At 39.7% G+C, this 21939-nt stretch overlaps 1 protein-coding gene across 12 annotated transcripts in view; it reads right to left on the bottom strand.

The window, feature by feature from the left end:
• dst (dystonin) overlaps nucleotides 1–21939 on the bottom strand; it is a 624072-nt gene that overhangs the window by 97254 nt on the left and 504879 nt on the right. For all 12 annotated transcript variants that reach the window (XM_060852081.1, XM_060852129.1, XM_060852093.1 and 9 more), the window contains 4 exons: nucleotides 19981–20187; nucleotides 10185–10304; nucleotides 8249–8356; nucleotides 6682–6900 (listed from right to left, as the gene is read on the bottom strand). In XM_060852081.1, the coding sequence (XP_060708064.1) occupies nucleotides 6682–6900; nucleotides 8249–8356; nucleotides 10185–10304; nucleotides 19981–20187 (654 nt within the window). The remainder of the gene's footprint in view (nucleotides 1–6681; nucleotides 6901–8248; nucleotides 8357–10184; nucleotides 10305–19980; nucleotides 20188–21939) is intronic.

Here is a 21939-nt window from a genome sequence, read left to right as displayed (position 1 = left end):
AAATGTAAGATTTTAAATGCACTGTTGCCGTTGTCAATTTTAATGTCTGCCTATCCAGCTCTGAACACTATCATCAAGTTGTGATGAACAGCACATGTAATATGACAACTCAAACGGATCCTTCACCCTAACTATCTGCAGCTTTAGGAAATAAACATCGTCATATTGATCAGAACACATCAGCAAAAATTACACAAAGTGCTCAGCAACTGTAGTGAACTCCACACAAAAAGAACAAGTTCTCTGACTCTCAAACATTCTGAAGAAACTTGGATTTCACTGGAGATGAGGAAAGAATATTTGCCAATATGGAAAATAAATGTTACCACCTAAAAAGGCAAAGCCCCCGAACAGTTTGGAAGCCACAGGATGGGGCAATGAAAAGTGTGCTTATTTTATTTTTGGAAAATAGCTCATTTTATTAAATATAAACACTTGATCAAATGTTATGAAATTTTAATGCCAATACCTGTTGTATGAGCCAGACTAATGTCAGTCTAGGCTCATGCAGGGATAGGCAACGTAAATTAATTGAAGTTTCTAACAGGACATACTCATATTAGATTACTAGTAACATGTTCTCCTTCAGAAAGAGGGTCAACACATAACGATTTGACACGTACAGAGTTCATTAATTTGGAGGTAGTAGCAGGATATTTAGGAAATCATGTTTCAATCGAGCAAAGTCATCACCATTTTGTGAAATCATGATTGACAAACTTATTAGAGTTAGTTAGGATGTAACAAGCAACGTGACCGAAGAGGAGCTTAACTGTATACTGTATCTGGATTTCCAAAAAGCATCCAATAGGCATCATATATAGATAACTCATGGTGTTTGGGACAATACGAATAGAGGATTGACAAACTAACAGGAGGCAGAAAGTCAGGATAAATGGGGAATTTTCAGATTGGCAAACTCTAATGAGGCAATGTCACAAGGACTTCATCTATTTATGAACAGACATTAATTTGGGTGATGGGCCCAACTGTATTACAACCAAACGTGTTGGTACCAAAACAGACAGGAAAGTCAATTGTTAGAAAGTGAAAGTGACAACGGTCAACATAAAATGAATGGATAAAAACATGACAGCTGCAGGATAATGTGGGAAAACATAAGATCTTCTACTTTGGTTGAAAGGACAGAAAAGCTGACTATTATGTAAATCCAGACAGACTGCAGAATGTGCCATGACGAAGGTTCGTGCACAGGTACAGCACATAATTAGGAAATCAAATGGAATGTTGGCCTTTCCGGCAAGAGATGGAGTTTAAAAGTCAGAAAGTCTTGCTACAACTGTATAGGGCATTGGTGAGATTATCCCTATAGTATTGGGTAAAGACTTTGTCTCCTTATTTAATGAAGAATGTACTTACACTGGAAACTGAGAAGACTCACTATAATTCTTGAGATAAAGGGGTTATCTTCTGAGGAAAGGCTGAGTAGGTACCAATACTCAGTGGCACAGTGGTTAGCAGTGCTGCCTCTCAGCATTAAGGAGCCAGGTTTGATTCCAGCGTCAGGTATTTGTATGGAGTTTGCACACTCTCCCATGATTGTGTGGGTTTCTGCTCAATGCTCTGGTTTCCTCTCGCGGTCCAAAGATGTGCAGTTTAGGTCGATTCGCATGTTGCATTGCCTTATAATGTGCAGGATTACCCATGGTAAATGTGGGTCGGGGTGGGATGCTCCTTGGAAGGTCCATGTAGTCTTGATGGGCAGAATGACCTTTCTGCACCGTTGGGATTCTACACTCCTCGGAATCGAAAGGAATAAGAGGTGATTTTATTGAAAAATTGAAATGTTAAGGGGAGTAACAGGGTTAATGCTGAAAGGATATTTCCTATCATGGTGGAAGCTAGAACTAGATGTCAAAGTTTAAAACAAAGAAGAGACTCCTATTAAGACAAAGGCTAGAAGAAATTTCAGGGTCACTGAGCTTTGGAATTCTCTTTCCCAAAAAGCAACACCTGGATCACTGAGTCAGACTGATTTTCAATTAAAAACAGGGCCAAGAGTTAGGGGTTGAGGCCGGTGGAGTTAGCAAATGCAGGAAATTAATATTACAGCTACACTAAACATAATTTTATTGAATGGCAAAGCAGATTTGACAGGCCATACTGCCTGCTCTGGCTTCTCATGACCTTATGGTGCAGTGGTAGTGTCCCTCTCTCTGAGCCAAGAGGCCATGGTTCAAATTACACCTCCTCCAGAGGTGGTCATAACACCACTAAATGAACGGATTAGAAAATTCTATTTGCTTCTATTTGCCACAGTGTGGTGTCCTCTATTTGTACCAATCAGAGATGGGGTAGGGCAAAGGGTTGGTTACTGAAATCCATGCCTTGACCTTGCCACAGTGGTCATATTCACGTTCAACTCCACGTTCCCATATGCCTAACATCTCACGGCTGGATCCCTGAAGACCAGGCCACTAGAGATGATCAGTAGGATCTGAAAATTGCAGGTCTCCACTGGCTGGTAGCTTAGAGAAGACTTCAGTAATGAGATATGTGTTCCAGCCAAGAAGCTCTGTGCCAGCTCATAGCCAGCCGTTTGGAGTTCATTCTGATGAGCTTCAAGGAGTCATACCACTGCACCATAAGGTCTTGAGAAACAGAAGCAGGAGCAGGCCAAACCTGCTTTGCCAATAAAATCATGTGACCTTAATTCCACTTACCTGCCCATGCTCACGCCACCGCCCCCAACCCTTTTTAGCCAAAAAATTTGAATCCCTTTTTAATCAAAAATCAGTCTGGCTCAATTATCCAGGTGTGGCTTTCTGGGAAAGGGAATTCCAGATATCAGTGACTCTTGAATTTCTTTTAATCTCAATCCTAATAGGAGAATCTTACCTTTTAAAACTTTGACTTCTGGTCCTAGCTTCCTCTCCAGTGGAAAATACCCTTTCAGCATCCACTCTGTCAAGTCCAAACATGGCTCCCTCTTGTACCTAACTGTTTGAACACTCAATGATATTCATTTTGAGGGATCTCAACAATCAGTGCCAAGTTTAATAAAATTGATAAAGTAGATATTTTTCCCAGGCTGGGGGCATGAGTCCAAAAGTAGAGGGCATAATTTTAAGGTGAGACGGGGAAAATTTAAAAGAGACCGACGAGAGACGCTTTCACATAGAGGCTGGGTGTGTGTGTTGAGCTGCTATGGGGAATGGTGGAGGCTGATTCAATGACAACACTTAAAAGCATCTGGATGGGAATATGAATAGGAATAGTTTAGAGGGATATGGGCCAGATGCTGGCAAATGAAACTAGATTTATTTCAGATATCTGTTTGGCAAGTATGAGTTGGACCAAAGGGTCTGTTTCCGTGCTGTACATCTCTATGACTCTATGAGACATGCTGAACTGTGATAGTGCGGCTAGATTTAAGCTGCTCTGACAGCTAGTTGAGCACATTTGCTAAAATCAGACCTTATTTGTTTTGTTTTCTGGATTAGTGGTGTTGGAAGAGCGCAGTTCAGGCAGCATCCAAGGAGCAGCGAAATCGACGTTTCGGGCAAAAGCCCTCCTGATGAAGGGCTTTTGCCTGAAACATCGATTTCGCTGCTCCTTGGATACTGCCTGAACTGCTGTGCTCTTCCAGCACCACTAATCCAGAATCTGGTTTCCAGCATCTGCAGTCTTTGTTTTTACCTTATTTGTTTTGTAACCAATCCAACATGTAAGAATTATTTTAAACATATCATAAACAAATCATGATCAAAACACTGAAAAGCTCCTGGAAATTTTGTGACATTGACAAGTAGTGTTCAAGAAGTGTACAATTAAACATCTGCATGGTCAAATATTTCCTTTTAAGGGTGTTGAAACATCAGCAGTTATTGTCATTAAACAGTCAGCATTTCAAAAAAAGCGAAAATCCTTCATGCTGCTGATTACAAATGATAATTGCAGGTAATTTGTCATTCTGCATAACTTGTGATAATTCAGACACTTGGCGAGTAGCCAAATGGTTCAACTGGATTCCAAGAATATCAATCATTCATCTTGATCTCACTTCCTTAAACCGAACTTGGTTTCTTCTGAATGTACAGCTTCATGGTGAGGATAGAAGGGGGAGTCAGTTCACAGCCCAGTCTCCCACTCAGAATCATCACTGCAGTAATGAAGCTCTGGCATCAAGCCTCTCTAACCAGAACTTGGGAATTGGCTGAATTCATCCTTCCAATCAAGACTGCAACCTTTTCATAACTTAATTTAATGACCAGTCTTCACATGAGTTATGATAGGAGGTGTTCAAGGGCTTTTTCATGTTGTAAAGACAACACACATTTTATTCAGAAATATAAACTGGAAAATAATAGAAGTTTGGAGTGCTCGATTGCAGAGAATGAGCCAGTTTTTACAGAGATATATGTATATCTGATATGTATAAAGGAAAATGGAACTGTGGGGTCATTCACGAGAATATAACTTTTCTGAAAGCTGAAACTTGATATCTTTGAGACTCGCTGGCACTCGTATGGTTGAGGGGAAACAAAGTAACTGCCCAGCAACAGGGTTTTGATTGATTGTAAGTGATGGTTTGTCACTGAACTGAGTGGAGTGAGTTCAGTTAGGACACAAACCTCCAAAAAGCTTGAAAGCAAGCTGATCATTCCTTTTAACTGAAAACAAAACAATGCAACAATTTTGCAAAGAGTATATTCTAAGTCAAGATCTAGGTCTGACAGACCAGTTACCAAATTGAGGGGGAGAGGGAGGGGCGAATGGCAGTCAACATTGTGATATAATTGCAAAAGCCAAAAAGAATTCTAAGAAAGTCACCTCATTTCCAAATTTTGTTTGAATTTGGATCCATACATTTCATGTTCTTTTTTTGTATGTATTTCCCACTAACAATAATCCTAAAAAAGGCTGCATCATCTGTCTGTGCATCCTATATGTAAATGAATGTGTGCGCGTTTCAAGTTAAAGGAGGCATAGCTTAAATTTGCATTAGTAATTAATAAATTGTTTATGCCACATTAATTTATCCCTTATTGGTTGCGTTTATTGCATTTTGTTTTTATGGATTGATTAAATCTGGTTGAGTTTCTTCCATTTCACATAGGGGTCATGTTCTGGCATTAACTGCATTAGAGATTAAATTGGGCATGTTAACACTTGTGATGGCTAATGGAATAGGGGCTTAATTTCAAGTTCATTATTTCCATGAGGGTTGTGATAATATATGATTTGGAGGTGCCGGTGTTGGACTGGTGTGTACAAAGTTAAAAATCACACAACACCAGGTTATAATCCAACAGATTTATTGGAAGCACTAGCTTTCGGAGCACCTTACAGAACAACTACCTGATGAAGGAGCAGCGCTCTGAAAGCTAGTGCTTCCAAATAAACCTGTTGGGACTATAACCTGGTGTTGTGTGATTTTTAAAGTGAGAATACAAATAACTCTTGTTGGGGGTTAGAAGTATAATGACACTCATACAGCCAAGTAAAGTCATTAGGTGCAATCGGGAATAACAAACTTGATCAATTTCTCCTCTGCTTCATCCAAAAACAACATCGGAACATCATTCCAGTTGACAGTAACAGACAGCAAACTGGGAATAGGATTTGGGACTGCCCTGGTCTGTACAGCTCATTATCGTATGGTGCACAACAAAGCTCGTCATGCAATAACAAACATTATACAACATAGCAGTAGACCAATAGATCTATAATGCTCTTCGAAAGAGGTACACAACACTCCAACTTCTCCATGGCCCTCCAAATCTTTTGCCTTCAAGTTTACATCTTATTAACTTTAAAACTTTTGCTGCACCTGTTTCCACTATCCATTTGGAAATGAAATCCAGATCACATTTCTGTCTGTTAAAAAAGAATCAATAAACGCTGTCCGATTCTTTTCTCAATTATCATAAATCTGTATTGCCTGACAGAACAAATCGGTTCTTCCAATTTACTTGAGCAAGAGCCTTTCGCAATTGTATGCACGGTAATTAAATCTCATCTTGACCTTCTATGGTCTGAGGGGGAAAAATGAATCTCAACCTCTCTACTTTAATTGAAACAATTTTGCTGATTATGTAACATTAGTGACAGCTACAGAATTTTATCATATTAAAATTATTTAACGTTAACATTTAAAATACAACCCTACCATTTGATTCCCGTACTAGCATGCAACTATAATAAAATTATTCTTAATTCAGGTAAAAATTTTCGCTCTTAAATTTAGCAATAACAGTTTTATTTCTTCTGAATATTACCAGTGGTATTGTTCATATACCTGGTAGAATTCACTTGTCTAATATATATGCTGTGAATGAGAAAAATGCAATGTATCGTGTTCTTCACAATAGTAAGGTAGCACAAAGTACTCCACAAGAAATAATCAAGGAAGCGGATTAGGTGAAAGATGTTGTCTTCATAATGACAGAAAGAGAGAGAGAAAGAGAGAGAGAGAGAGAGAGAGAGAGAGAGAGAGAGAGAGAGAGAGGGGTACACAGACAAAGAGAGCAAGAAAGACAGGGTGGAGATGTTTAGGGACTGAACTCCACAACAGCAAGACTTCTCGGTCACAGTAGCTTCCAACTTATATGTTGTTTTATGTCAATGAAAATGGCTAATGAATCAACACAAGCTAAAGGAAATTCAACCAAGGACAGTAGTCTGCAGAGAGTGTATATAATGCATCTATTCCCTTACCCGAAGCTCTTCCTGTTGTTGCTTTAACATCTCAAATTCGATGGCTGGCGTGGGTAACTGTGTAATTAACACCTGGGTCTCTTCAAGCCATGGCCAGAGCTCTTCGTAGGTCTCACAAAACTGACTGACCAAAGACTGAGCCCGTTCCAGCTGCAGGTATCTCTCTGCATTCATCTGGCTGATCACCTCATATTGTTTTTGAAGCATGTCCAGTTTGTTCTACAATACAAACAGAGCTCTTCAGTTAACTGAGCTTACTATTACTAAATTAACAGTGTATCCACAATAAAAGCTTGCATTTGTTTGGTGTCTTTAACAGAGTACATCATTTCAAGGTGCTTCACATGGGCAATATGAAACAAACTTTGACATGGGGCTACATCAGGCCAATACTTTGACAGGGTAGCCAAACATTTAGGTTTTAAGGAGCATCAAAAATAATAGAAATGGAGTTGTTTTGAGAGGGAATTCCATGACATGGAGGCTTTGGAGTCAAGAATGATAACTTTTGTGGAAACTCAGTGAAACTATCTCAGCGAGGAAATTTTTATCGTTCTCGGATGTGGGAGTAGAAAACAAGAATTCCAAGGGAGGTGAACAGGGCAGTACAAGGTGAGATGTCCAAAGGAGGCAGAGGAGTAGAGGATGAGGCCAATGTATGGTTTGGTAATTGCAGTCACACCACTATTTTGATTGCCTTGACGAGGCTGGTAGTGGAAAAGGTGGCCAGAGGACACATTTTCATTTAGTCATTGATCCTCAGCCAGTTTGCCATTAAAGCCACAATGCTGATGCAACTGTAGACAATAAATTGTAAGGGTCTTATTCAAATGTGAACAAACACTCTGTGTGGAGAGATACAGATAGGTAGATGCCAGCTGATTCACTGGCAAGTGTACACAGGATTAGCAGCAAGAGGGTGACATTGTTAGAGTTAGGCCAAATGGGCAGCTCGATGAGACAGCAAGCTGAGACACTTTGTGTTGGTGATTATAATAGGTCAATACCAAGTGATTTGATGAATAGTTGAGAGCAAAACAGAGGGAGAGGGAGGCTCTAAGTTTACCTTAATGGGAATCAAGGCTAGGACAGTGACAGGAGAACATTCCAACAAGTACTGATGAATTGGGATAAGGATTTAGCAGGGAAGGCTACAAAAAAAAACAAGAATTGATAGGAGGGGTTGATGACAGATCAAGAAATGAGGTAAGTAGGGGAGGAAAAAAGAAAAGGAAGCGACCAGCTCAAGGTTCGAAGCAGCAGCTAAATGTGCAGACAACTGTGGAAAACTCAAATTATGTATAGTTCTGGTTAGGCAGCAATACTCAGAGTACATACTTCATGATAGCAAATGGGTATGAGAGAGGGGCAACAGGAGGGGGTCAGAAGTTGAAATCAGACATCTTGTACTGGGCGAAAGTTGGTCTTGTCAGGTTGCAGCAGCATATAGCAACTATTTCACTTTCACATTTTGCTGTTCAAATCAAAACATTTACTCTTGTTCTGATGGACCTTACACATGTTCAAACAAAGTATTAATACTGAATTCCTTTGCTTGTTCTTATACCTTCAGGGATGCTTTCTCTTCTTCAGTGCAGGAACTCATAATTTGATCTGCATTTGCAACAAGTTCATCAATTGTATCTTTGTGCCGCAAAATATCCATTGAAAACGCCTTAAAACATAAAGAATAACAACAGCATTTATTTCTAAACAATCCTTTTTTTATTCCAGACGCAGCACAATGCTAAAAAAAATCATTTTAAGCTGTCTACACAATCTACTTTAAATGACAATATGAAAGTAATACAAAGAACAGTACTAGACCAGTCATTGTGGGATATCTGGAGTCCTGATCAATGTAAAGTTCAATTTCCTTTGAGATTTAAGTGAAAGGTTCAAATTGAAATAAGAGCATAGCATATTGAGAAAAGAGCCTCTTGTTCACCATTCCTCTTCCTAGTCACATAAAACAACATTCATTGTTCACTGATCACAGTACTTACAACAATCCTAGACAAGAAGGCTAAGTGGGGTTAGGAATAGGTGTGGCACAATTAGAAAATCATATTTCTTGTGGTGACACTGGATACTGCTACCTTTGTGACAATTTGAAATTTTCAGAAGGTCCTTGGAGGCAAGAGGAAATGGGAAAGCTGCTCACCATCAATTAACAGCCCTTTAAACTCCTTAAGGAGTTTGCTAATTGGACTAGCTGGAACAGAACGTGATTTTCAATCGTGATGCGAGGAGCCAGAATCTATCAGGGTGTCACATTCCTGATCCTGTGGTGAAAATCTTCCCCAAGGTGAGCGAGACCCCAACGATTGCGAGATTTCAAAACCATTGGCCCAAAGTTACTTGCTCCTCCCAAGCTTGTTACACTCTTCACATCACCAATATCTCAAAACTGCTCCTTTCTGAATGAAATTTAACTAATTGGGGTGGCATGGTGGTTCAGGGGTTAGCACTGCTACCTCAGAATGCCAGGTACCCAGGTTCAATTCCAGCTTTGGATGAGTGCCTATGTGGAGTTTGCATGCTCTCTTCTTGTCTGCGTGAGTTTCCTCTGAATCCTCCGGTTTCTTCCCACATTTCAAAGATGTACAGGTTAGGAGGATTGGCCATGCTAAATTGCCCTTTAGCTTGCAGGCTAGGTGAGTTAACTATGATAAATGGGGGGCTATGGGGAAAAGGTGGATGCTCTTCAGAAGGTTGGTGCAGACCTGATGAGCTGAATGGACTCTATTTACACTGTAGTGATTCTGTGGTATTTGAAAGCATCATGACTTACTGCTTCCTTGTATCCTTTTATCACAGGTTGACAAATTATTCAATTAAATTTTATTTTTCCAGATTAGTTTTTCAGTTATCCCTTTCAAATTATCTGATTCCTTGGCTAATGTCTAAAGCTAATACATAAAGGTTTAAGCGAATCAGAGTCCAACAATCATGGGCTGTCTGCAGTGGACAGATACTGAGCAAGTGAAACATCCTTTCCACTGGTTTGTGTTTTGCTTGAACAAACCTTTTGATGGGTTGTTCAATGCGATTTGCCCAGGTAACATTCAGAATTACAGAACACAGACCCATTATGGAATAGATGGGTTAGGACTCCAATGGATGAAACAATAAAAGCACATGAAGGGGTCACTGAGATGAGGGCATACCTCTGCCTGGGTCTGTGGCATTGGGCAACAGTCGGAGATCTTCACTATCCTTACACAGGGACTGAGTTCTCTGCAGCACCAATACACAGGTGGCACAGGACAAGATGTACCAAGACCCAATCTCACACATTACTCGTTTAAAACAAGAAGACAACATGGAGCTATCAAATATCAAAAGCAAAAGAGTGAAATATTCTCATTCAAAATAAAAATAGGGTAGTGCAGAGAGTGTGCACTATTTCTTTCCATAAAATTTGAAAAGAGACCTGCAGTTAAACTGAACACATAGACATATGTGCAAGGAATCTATAGTTTTTCAGTACATTGCATTACCTTTTGAACTTGTAACTCAGCAGAGGTCTGATCTTGTTCAAGTCTTATGTCACCAAGTGATTTGAGCTTCTTCTCTGTTTCTGTGATCCAGGCAATCTCTGCATCTGCTGCTTGTTCAAACTGGTGGGGAGGAGGAAGGAGAATAGTCAGTTAAACAGTAAAGTCACCTTGAAGTGAAACATTAGTTTCTGCTTCTAGCTTACAGCCTCCCTCAACAGTGAGCATTCCCAAGTCATGTGACTGGAGAATTTGGGGGAGGCAGATGTATATTAGGTGAGGACTATTGCCACATTCATGTAATGACTGGGAGAAAAATAGTCATGTGTGCTGTCCAATCTTTCAATTTTTAAAATTCTGATCACTTTAAACCCCTACCACCACTCTACTTGTGATCACCATGGACCTGGAATCAGGGCAATTCTCTTATATATATGTATGCCCATGAGATTCCTTGGACTAATTTTCATTACCTGAGGGATTGAGAAAATTTGTTTTTAAGATTAGATTAGATTACTTACAGTGTGGAAACAGGCCCTTCGGCCCAACAAGTCCACACCGACCCGCCGAAGCGCAACCCACCCATACCTCTACATTTACCCCTAGCACTACAGACAATTTAGCATGGCCAATTCACCTGGCCATGCATATCTTTGGACTGTGGGAGGAAACCGGAGCACCCGGAGGAAACCCACGCAGACATGGGGAGAATTTGCAAACTCCACACAGTCAGTCCTCTGAGACAGGAATTGAACCTGGGTCTCTGGCGCTGTGAGGCAGCAGTGCTAACCACTGTGGCACCGTGCCGTACATTAATTTCCCTTAGCAGCCTGGTCTTTCTGCTTTGGTTTCTGCCTCTGCCAAGAAATTAAGTGGCTGTGCCATTATGCAGCCATCATCGTGTGAGGCAGGCTCCCTTGGTCACACCACACATACACACACCACTGCTCAGACCACTAGTTAACTGACAACATTACACAATGTAACATGTTACAGGCTTGAAAAAGACCCCTTTCAATTTTTAAGCAATCATTGTTAGCCAGCACAAAAATCTGCCTGGCTATTCTTAAGAATCTCTGCTGCTGATTATCAAGAAGGATCGCCTTTTCAATGCTGACTCTCTACCCAACTGTCCCGACATGCCTTGAACCTTGATGAAAGGATTAATGGTCTGAAACAATGTCATTTATCTCCTGATTCTCCAGTCAGGATGCTGCCCGACCTGCTGAGTTTTTCTACTTCTTGTAGATTTCCAACATCCTGCAGGATTTTGCTTTAACCTCAAAGTATCTTTACACCTTATAACTCTGAAGTCCTACCTAAGGTACCTCTTTCAAGGCTCAGTAGTCCCAGTTAGTCTCTAACAATGGGAGTCAGTACTAATGTTCTGGTTGACTCCAGCTTTATCAACTAGGATACTGCTTTCTCTGTACTCTGTGCAGAGGAGTCCATCCAGAGCACTGTGCAGTCTCAGTATGACTTCTGGAAATATGAACAGAACCAATTCAGCTGCAAACAAGAATACAGTTTCGTCAGCCTTCTGATAAATGATTCTTTAACCTTCAGTGATCTGTTTGTGGTTCAGTTTTCAACAAGACTCAAGCAACTCTGATTCATTGTAATAAACAATATGGGTAAGACCATCATGAAAAGGGAGTGTTATCATTATTGCTAGTAGTCCCAACATACTGATGGTTACGGTGAACTATGTCCTACCTAAACACAATTAATTTGTTGCATATCAGCTGTCAAACTGAACTTATGAAACATATTCTAATAATATAAATATATGGGCTCATTATTCACCTCTGACCTCATCATATACCTTAACAATTCAACATTTCAGAAAGAAAAGAAAGACTTGCATTCATAGTTTCAGGACGTCCTAAGAAGCATTAAAACTAAAAAGTTTGCAACGATTATGCACCCATATATAAAAAGTTCAAAACATGTGACTGGACTCATCAATCGCTCTACATTATAGCAGTGACTACACTTCCATTAGTGCTTCACTGACCGTGAAGCAAGGTCAGAAATCCTTTGATCATGAAAGGTGATCTATAAACAAAAGTTATTTCTTTGGCAATACACAATTCCAAGTTGCATTTTTACAAAGTTTCCTGGTTCTCTACAGCTTAAGACATCTGGCTGTGTGTTCATGGTTTAGTCAAACTAGCAGTAATCACAACATATTTATGTTTATCGTATTGGACCACCGTAAGGTAGTTGCAAATGAAATCACTCTATATTAAGACTTTATTAACTGAATCCAAGGAAAACAACTGTGAGCTTCACTCGACTCGAAACTAAATAATGTTGTACGATTTTAAGTAATTCTTGCATAGTTAGTGGGTTTTTTTAAAAGAACATACATCATTAATTTCTAATGCAGCGTGCCAACAGATGGTGATTTCGCTAGAAAGACTGGCACTTCATGTCACTATAGTGACATTGCGATATCTTATGATCCATATTAAGTTGTCCCAGCACTCTGCTGTGTGCCTGTGATTTGAGTAGAATCTTTCTCTTAAATGCCATTTCCTGTGCTATCTCTTTGTGGCTGTACAATAATTTGATCGTACGAATGCAAGAAGGGCTGGCGGAAAGGGTTAACTGGCCACTGGACTGAAATAGTGTGGTCATATTATCTGTACACAGCTCCTTGAAGGAACAGACATTCAGTATCACAAAGGCATCTAAAAACTTTGCAAATCAAATGGCTTAGACCCATATCCCACCAGCAGTGTCAAGGAAAGAGGTGCTCCAGGTGCAATGCATTAGAACATCAGGCAACTTTGATCCATGCTGTATTGAACTCTGTATCACACTGAGCACAGCTAATGAATTACACATGACCCAGGGACCTACACAGACAAAATCTGGTGCATATAGCACTCAGAAAACCTCCAAAGCTTCTGTACTGATAGGATTTCAAAATACATGAAGATCAAGATTTAAAATGTTCTCCACCCAAGTCAAAACTTTTCAAATTTAAGTAAGTGAAAGTGATAAATGATATCCAGGGCTCTTTAACATGCAAAATGTCAACCTTTCCAAAAATGTTGTTACAATAAATTTAAAAGTTTAACCAGAATATATGTCTTCATGTTTTGAAGTAAACTTAAAATGGTGAAAAACATAACTAATAGCTCAAGTGCATGTCAGGTTTCAAATTTAAATTTCCAGCATAAATCCAGAACTGCTAAGACTAATTTGTCCTAATGTCTAAGAATAATGCCACAGTTTATTTTGTGTACTGAATCCAGCAAGATTCGGGCAGATACGTCAGCAGATGGCTCAGAATAGAATATGATTCTTGCCAACGTTGACTGAGTTCTATAAGCCCAACTATAAATGACTAGATCCATGCAACATAAGGAATAAGGAAAACATCTCTTTCTGATTAAGATTTTATTCCATAGCTTAGAGAGCAAGAGGGGGCTATTTGGCCCACTATGTCTGTTTTAGGTCTTGTGACAGAGCAGTCATGCTCAATTTCTCAAGACTGTGTTTATTTGTAATCCTGCAGGTCCCTCATCCTCAAGTATTTATCCAACTCCCTTTCACAAATTTTCATGGAATCAACTTCAGTCACCTTCTCGGGTAGAACATTCCAGATCCTATCAACTCCCAGTGGAATAGGTTTCTCATCTCTCTTTTCAATTTTTGGGTCTGAAATCACATGTAGGCCAGACCAGGAAAGGATGTCAGTTTCCTTTGCTAAAGGACATTAGTGAACCAGATGGGCTTTTCTGACGATCAACAATCATGGTTATCATTCGACTCTTAATTCCAGATTTTTGTTTTGAATTGAAAATTCGAAGGCAGGATTCAAACCTAGTTCTTTGGAAATTATGCGGTTGCTGGATTAACAGTCCAGTGATAATACCTCTAAACATCGCCTCCCCTCATACTGTTTTTTTTCATCAATGGTACAATAAGGAAACCCAACTGCTGAACTGTTGCACACTCTACAGATATCAATCAAGTTCAAAATCTTAACTTTAATGAAATTAAAACAAAATGGAGCACCTTGTATTAAAAAACAGCCCAATACATTCTTTACCTTCTACCTCTTCACCTCCCCATTTTTAAATGAATGACTACCGCTTGATGAAATAAAAACAGTAAATGCTGAAAATACTCAGTATGCCAGGTAGTGTCTGTGGACAGAGAAACAGTTAACAATTCAGCTTGATGACCTTTCATCAGAAATTTATTTTCGGTCCCAGATTTCCAGCATACACAATATTCTGTTTTTATAATAGTTCATAGTGAACTGTTTTACCATATGTTGGACTAACAGATGGGCACAGATTCAATCTGATCAACATGATAGAGCTCTCAACAGAAAATGTTTGTCAAACACTACTTCAAGAGAATGCCCTCTTAAATGTTGAGCAACGCTATCCCCAACCCCACCTCCTCAATCATTATAATTGAGAAAACAACAACATGTAGTTCCAACACAAATTTTTACTTTGCACATGGAACCTACCAACACCCACAATGCTCACTATTCTGCAGGCATGAAGAAAGGTTATTTCAGTGAAGAGCATTCAGAAGTTACTTTGTGGTTCCATTAATCCTCAGAATTCAGGAAATCAAAAGTTACGTTCTGAAGAGAAGTCACACTGGACTCTGTTTCTCTCTTCACAGATGCTACCATATCTGCTGAGTTTCCCTAGCATATTGCTTGTTTCAGAATTCCAGCATACTCAGTATTTTGCTTTTATTTGGATGACCTGTTTGCCTTGGTTTGTGCTTAAGCCATGGAGAGAAACTTGAATCTGGAACTTCATATTTCCAAGGTAAGTGTCACCTGCTGACCCTACACATTGGGTGCACATCAGGGTGCCTTCCTAGAATAAAGATCATTCAAACATCATGTCGTATCAACTGGTGTGTCATCACGATTCAAATAAAAACAGTCAATGCCTTCAACCTCCAGCTATTCTGTCTCTTCTCCTGTCTAACTCCTCCATCATTGCCTCCATCCATTACCATGGAACCTTCTCTTCACCCAAGCAATAATTTTGTGTAGATTCTCTATAACAGCCTGCCTTTACCATATGGCCTACAAAGCAACTTTGTTGGCATTCCCTTTGATGTGTACAGGCCGCTTGAAGAAACAGGTAAAAACATAGGACTTAACTGATCCTACATGACAATCATGCAGACCAAGTGGATACACAAAATTTATGAACTTCCTGCCTTGATCAGCACAGACACTGACAGGTTATGAATCAAAATCCCTGCATGCAAAAAAAGCTGTCCAATTCTAACCCCTCAAGTCTAACCTTGGATTTAGTTAGTTTGCAGCAATTTTTGTCTGTTTATCAAATTTGCTTTGATATTGGAATGATAGGAAACAAATATCCAATTGAAGAAGTGAAAAGTCAATTTGAAATAAGACAACAAGTGGAACTTTCCCCATCCCCACTGTTTGTCAATGTAGGCCAGAAGGAGAATTCCAGCCTTAGTGTGTTATCAACAGTATACTTACCTCAAAGCAAAGCACATCAAAGCAATAGCTCACATTACAAGAAATCTGGCATTTTGACAACTGTGTAAAACAGCACCATCAAATGAAACTGGAAACGCTAAGTTGAAATGAAAACTGATTTTCTGAAGTGCCTTGTTTAACAAAGTCCATGTAGTATACAACATCTGAAAGTGTGAAATCTCAGGTGCAGGCTATGAAATATAACTAAGATGCAGTGTTCAAATACAGAATATAATTTATGTATTTCTCACTTTCGCTTTCTTAGAAAAATACAACTTTATTCCTGTTTATATATATTTCAGTTGATGATCAAGGATGGAGTTAGATGGGACAAATAGCTTTTTCAGGTTTTAATGTTAGAGCCCAGAAACAGACATTTTGTTGAATGTCAGACTCAGGAACTGGAACTGTACTGGGAGCTGGTGAACCTTTTTTTCTAAAGTTGAGTTTTTCCCTTCAATTAACTAAACATTATTCATTAACAGAAGGCAAGTTTTATTGCAACCCTGAATCAGGGATATACACGCTCTACAATCAACTACAGCTAGCTATTTAGTGGTTAGTTTAATCTGGTTTTTTAAATCTTGTCAGTTGTTTTTCATGAAGCATAAATATATACTTTCCCTTAGTGCTGCCTGTACAGAGAGTAAAGTAGGAGTTTGAGTTACAGGCAGTTCTGCAAAGGAATTGGGTGGTGGTGGTGGAGGAAAGGATAGGGTGGAGAGGGTAGGGTGGGATGGTGGGTGGAGTTTCTTTCTTCTGTTACTGTTTTTAGTCTCCTGTAACTGGATCTTACTTCAGTACAAAGGAAGAAGCTGCTGGTGAGTATTGATAAATGTTCTGCTATTCTAATTGCAATAAATATTTTTCAAGTTACAGGATGGTAAGTAAACTTGGTCAACTGGAGTTGACATCCTTCAGTATGTATGAAGTCATTACACATCATATGACCCACATGAGATCACATTGCAGGAAAAGTCACCAACTGTAAAAGCTTGGCTTTCAGATTTGGAACTTGAGCAGTGGCCTGAGTCACTGTCATGTATCCATGATGTAGAGGACTATGTGGATGGCATGTTTTAGCAAGTAGTAATGACCCTGGTTAGAAACATTTAGATTTTATTGTCATTTGTACTCAAGTACTGAAGTACAGGAGTACAATGAGAAGTATATAATGTCACCACACATGGCGCCATCTTAGGGATAAAGGTACCTACATACAACAAAACTTAGGTACAAAATAATAAAAGAAACAAAGTTTAAAATGTTAAGCATTATCTTCACAGAATAAGTAGAAAAATAAAGAAATAAGGTCATAGTTAACATTAAAGGTGGCAAGAGAATGGTTGATTTCCAGGCAGTCTAAGACAAGCAGACAGGAAATGCAGGTGTCACCTGAATCTATCTTGCTTGCCAATTGGTATTCAATTTTGTATAATGGTGATGTTTCTTGGGGAGAGTGCATCCATAACCAAGTTTGTGGCACTACAGGAAAATCAGCCATACAGGGAGAGGGAGGCTAAGAAGAATGAGAAGTGCAACAGTGCTAGTGACAGGTGTTTCTGCAGCCATTGATTTGACTTTAGGATGGAATGTGGCCTCATGGTGCCTGGGTAAAGGATGTTATGAAGCAACTGTGCAACATTTTTCTGAAGAAAGGAAATCAGCCAGAGGTCATGGCCCATTTTGGTAACAGTGACTTACGGAGGAATCAGGATAGGATTCTGGAAGCAGTTTTCAGGGATCCAGATAGAACACTGAAATGCAGAACCTCTAGAGTGGTAGTGTCAGAATTACCCAGAATCTCACGTGCTAGTGAGCACTGAAATAAGAGAATTGAGCAATTAAACATGGCTAGAAAGCTGGTCTCAGAGGGAAGGCATCAGATTTGAGAGGTATTGGGACTGATTCTGAGGAAAGTAGCACCTTTAGAAGCTGGTTTACCTTTGTGTCCTCTGATTACCGACCACGTAGTCACATGAAAACAAACTCTCCTCATTTACTCCACCAAAACCATTCATGATTTTGAGCACTTTCATAGAACATTCATAGAATCTCTACATTGTGGAAACAGGCCCTTCAGCCCAACAAGTCCACACCAACCCTCCGAAGAGTAACCCTCTCAGACACATTCCCCCACCCCAGACCCATTCCCCTCCCCCATATTTACCCCTGACTAATGCACCTAACCTACACTATGGGCAATTTAGCATGGCCAATTCACCTAACCTGCACATCTTTGGATTGTGGGAGGAAACCAGAGTACCAGAAGTAAACCCACACAGACACCGGGAGAATGTGCAAACTCCACACAGACAGTTGCCCAAGGCTGAAATCGAACCTGGGTCCCTGGCGCTGTGAGGCAGCAGTGCTAACCACTGAGCCACCATACCACCCCACAGGAAATTCATCAAATCTTTCCTGCTCTAAAGCAGATCAACTCCATGTTTCTCTAGTGCCATCACATAACTGCAAAATCTCATTTTCTGGTACTATTCCAATAATTCTGAACTCTCTCCAAAGCCTTGATGTCCTTCCAAAAGAGAATTCTCACACAGAGTCCAAAAACAAAGCAATTTGTTCTTCAACTCACATTAGTATTAACAACTGGATGCCAATTATCCCTTTTAAACATCCCATTTCTTTAGAAACAGAAAAGCACATCAGTTTTGAAATGCTGGAAATAACCTTGAAATGCTCAGGCAGTTACCTGCACTCTGAAAGGTTTCTGTGGAGGTTTTAACATGGAAGTGTTGTTACACAAGGCCAGAGGTTAACTTGGCCCTAAGCAAGGTTCAGCTCTCAGAAAATAATAAGTGTCTGTTTATCACTAAAGTGACCATTAAAGTTAGGGAAAACATAATTGTGAGAATGCAGAGTAAAGTTGTCAACAGATGGATTAATGCCTTGGGTAAAACTGTTCAACTCAGTATTTTGCTTTGAGTTTTGTCTTCCAGTAGTTATAGAGTTCTTTTTGTGTTTTTTTTCTTTCAGGATTTTTTCAAGGGAGAGAGCAGCACAGTGGTAACATCACTGGTCTAGTGATCAGAAACCCAGGCTAACATTCCGGGATCACAGATTCTGATTATGTGTATCCCCAGGGCATTATGGGAAGTTAGGGAAGAAATTGCAGGGCCCCTAGCAGAGGGACTTGTCTCATCTACAGCCATGGGTGAGGTACTGGAGAACTGGACGGTATCTAACATTGTGCTTTTATTTAAGAGAAACTGTAAAGAGAAGGCTAGGAACTACAGACCGGTGGGTCTGACACCTGTGGTGGGTAAGTTTTTGGAGTGGATTCTAAGGAGAGGATTTACATACATTTGGAGAGGCAAGGACTGATTAGGGATAGTCAGCAAGGCTTTGTGCATGGGAAATAGTGTATCACAAACTTGATTGAATTTTTTGAGGATGTAACCAAAAAGCTTGATGAGGGCAGAGCAGTGGACATTATTTACATGGAGTTTAGTAAAGCCTTTGACAAGATTTCATATGGTAGACTGGTTAGTAAAGTTAAATCACATGGGATCCAGGGTGGGCTTGCCAACTGTATACAAAACTGGCTTAACAGTAGGAAATACAGAATAGTGATGGTGGCTTATTTCGTGAACTGGAAGCCTGTGACCAGCAATACTCTGCAGGGATTAATGCTGGGTCCACATTTGTCCGTCATTTATATAACCGATCCGGATGAGAATTTAGGAGGCATGGTTAGTAAAATTGATGGTGTAGTCAACAGGGAAGAAGGTTATGTAAGATTACAAGGAATCTTGATCAACTGGACCAATGGGCTGAGGTGTGGCAGATTGAGTTTAATTTGATAAATGTGAGGTATTTTACTTTGGTGGTTTATATGTGGAATGCAGATACGGTTACAACGTTTAAAAGACATTTGAGCAGGTACATGAACAGAAAGATTTAGAGGGATCTGGGCCAAACACAGGCATGTGGGACTAGTTCAATTTTGGAAAATTTGTCAGCACGTTTCCATGTTGTCTAAGTGTAACTGCTTTCAGTGAGTTAAATGTTGCTTATACTGAATAAATTAAGTGTGATGGATTTCTGCTCTGTACAGACCTCAATAGAACAAACCATGGAACAGACAGATGGTTTTAACAATGAACAACTTAGCTCTGCTTCAGCTTTCACATGCCACTTGAAGCAACATCAAGCTGTGCATCTTTAAACGTTTTCCAAAAGCTCCTTTGTCAAGGGGGAATAATGAGATGGCAGCACATTTTGCATAATCGAATGCATCTTCCGTGGGGTAACATAAGACAGAGTGTGACATACCTGCTGAGATCTTTGTATAGCAGCATCTATTTCTTCCACCTTCTGTGCTATGGTGTCGCTCACAAATCTATAACGCTCGTTGTCATCAGATACCAGCTTATCGAGTCCTTCTCTCGCTCTCCATGGGACCAACTCCAATAAAGCACTGCTGACCTCATTAACCGTGTCCAGGCTTACCCTGTGCTCCATCATCTCTTTCCTCAACTCCTGGGTAAGAGAACAAGAGAGATACCTCATCACACACTACATGGATTTAGTGAATTATTACCCTGCCAATTTGGACATTGTACAGTACGATAAAAGCAACAAACCATCTCACTGTAATGAGTAACCATGTTTTCCTTCCTCTCTCAAGATTGGCCAGACCAGTGAAATCCCCCTTTGAAACCCTTTGGGACAATATCTGTACAAACTCTGTCCCTCAGGTTAGTAACACCAAGGTACCAAAACTTCTGCCACGAGACTGGTTGAGAACAATTTTAGTTCAACCCACTAATCAGGAAGCAGTCAAACTTTGATGCAGTGCTGATTCCATACCCTCCCCAGCTTTGATTCTAATGGAATGTAAAATTAGATAATGGGTGTAAAATGTTCTGAAATGATGTAGTAGGTTTCATGGTCCAGGAGTAAGGTTAACACCAGCCTTGACTATGTCAGTCGAGGTTTCTGTACATATACTGTAGGGTAACAATACATAAATCGGATTAAAATTCTGGAAGGAAAATATGATGAGGAATGCAAGAATACTTTTGACTTCATTTGAGTAAAGGTTATGGATTTTTAAAAAAATGTTGAGACCAATTGTTAAAAACAAATTTTAAAGAGGATACTGATCTTATGCGAAATAGACAGTATCTTTAATATTATAAACTAAGAAAAACCAAATCACATATCTGTGCGTGGGGTAGAACTTTTGCTTTCAGCAATAGTGCAAATTTGGAGATTTGCAAGTCAGCAGCCTCATCTTATATCTCTCTTCATGTTTAATTTCAAGGGAATTAAGATATAAAACGAGTTGCTGGCTTGTTATTGCTCAAGCCACTGTTTGTCCCATTGTTCATCATTAATGCAGTATAACTCCATTAATTAAAGATTAAACTGATTACTAATCGTAATTCCCAACTTGTAATCAAGCTGCAGACCTGTTCATGGCTTAACCAACTGAAAGATGATTTATTTCAGACAGCCTAATTTCCCTAATTTTACACCCACAGTCTAATCTTACATTCTATTATCACATGGGGGAGGGGATAAAATCAGCATTGCATCAAAGTTGGACAGTTTCATGACTGGAGCTAAAACTGTCCTCAGTCTGTCCTGTGACAGACGTTTTGGTGCACTGGTGTTTCCTTGATGTTTTTCTACTTGACCCCCACAGTGGCCCTCAGCGTGTTCCTGAGATGTAGATTACAAGAGAATTAGCAATTCTGCCAAGACAGCACTTTTGAAGAAGAAAATAAACCATGGGAAGATAATGACTGAAATGTCCTTAATTCAGTAAATAAAATGTAAGCCAAAATAACAGTCAATAAATGGAGTACAGTAAGTGGTGTTTGTCCTCTTCGAAAAACAATGGAAGACATCTTTGTAAAGATACCCAATTCTGATGATTTTACAAATTTCTGCTAATCACAAGCTCTGATGATAATATTATATTTTTTTAAACATTGATGACATTTTAATCAGAACAGTGTTTCTCAGTTTCAATGACCCGCAGACAGTGGTCATCTTCTTCAATACAGAGATAAACTCTATCCTTTCAAAAGCATTAAGACTTATCATTGCCTTCCCAGAGCAGCTGCTGGAAACAATGAAAAGCACAGGTCTTCATCTTATAGGCGGTCGACTCAGCAACACCCAAGCTGGAAACACAGGGAGCGGTTACTCAAAGGTCAAGTCTCTGCTTGAGTGATTTCCTGACATTGTACGGACACTGTTCATCCAACTATTGAAGTGTGA

This window comes from Hemiscyllium ocellatum, chromosome 3 (assembly GCF_020745735.1).
Source record: "Hemiscyllium ocellatum isolate sHemOce1 chromosome 3, sHemOce1.pat.X.cur, whole genome shotgun sequence".
Taxonomy (NCBI): Eukaryota; Metazoa; Chordata; class Chondrichthyes; order Orectolobiformes; family Hemiscylliidae; genus Hemiscyllium; species Hemiscyllium ocellatum.
Note: the sequence above shows the minus strand (reverse complement) of the source record. Positions and strands in the feature narration are given on the sequence as shown.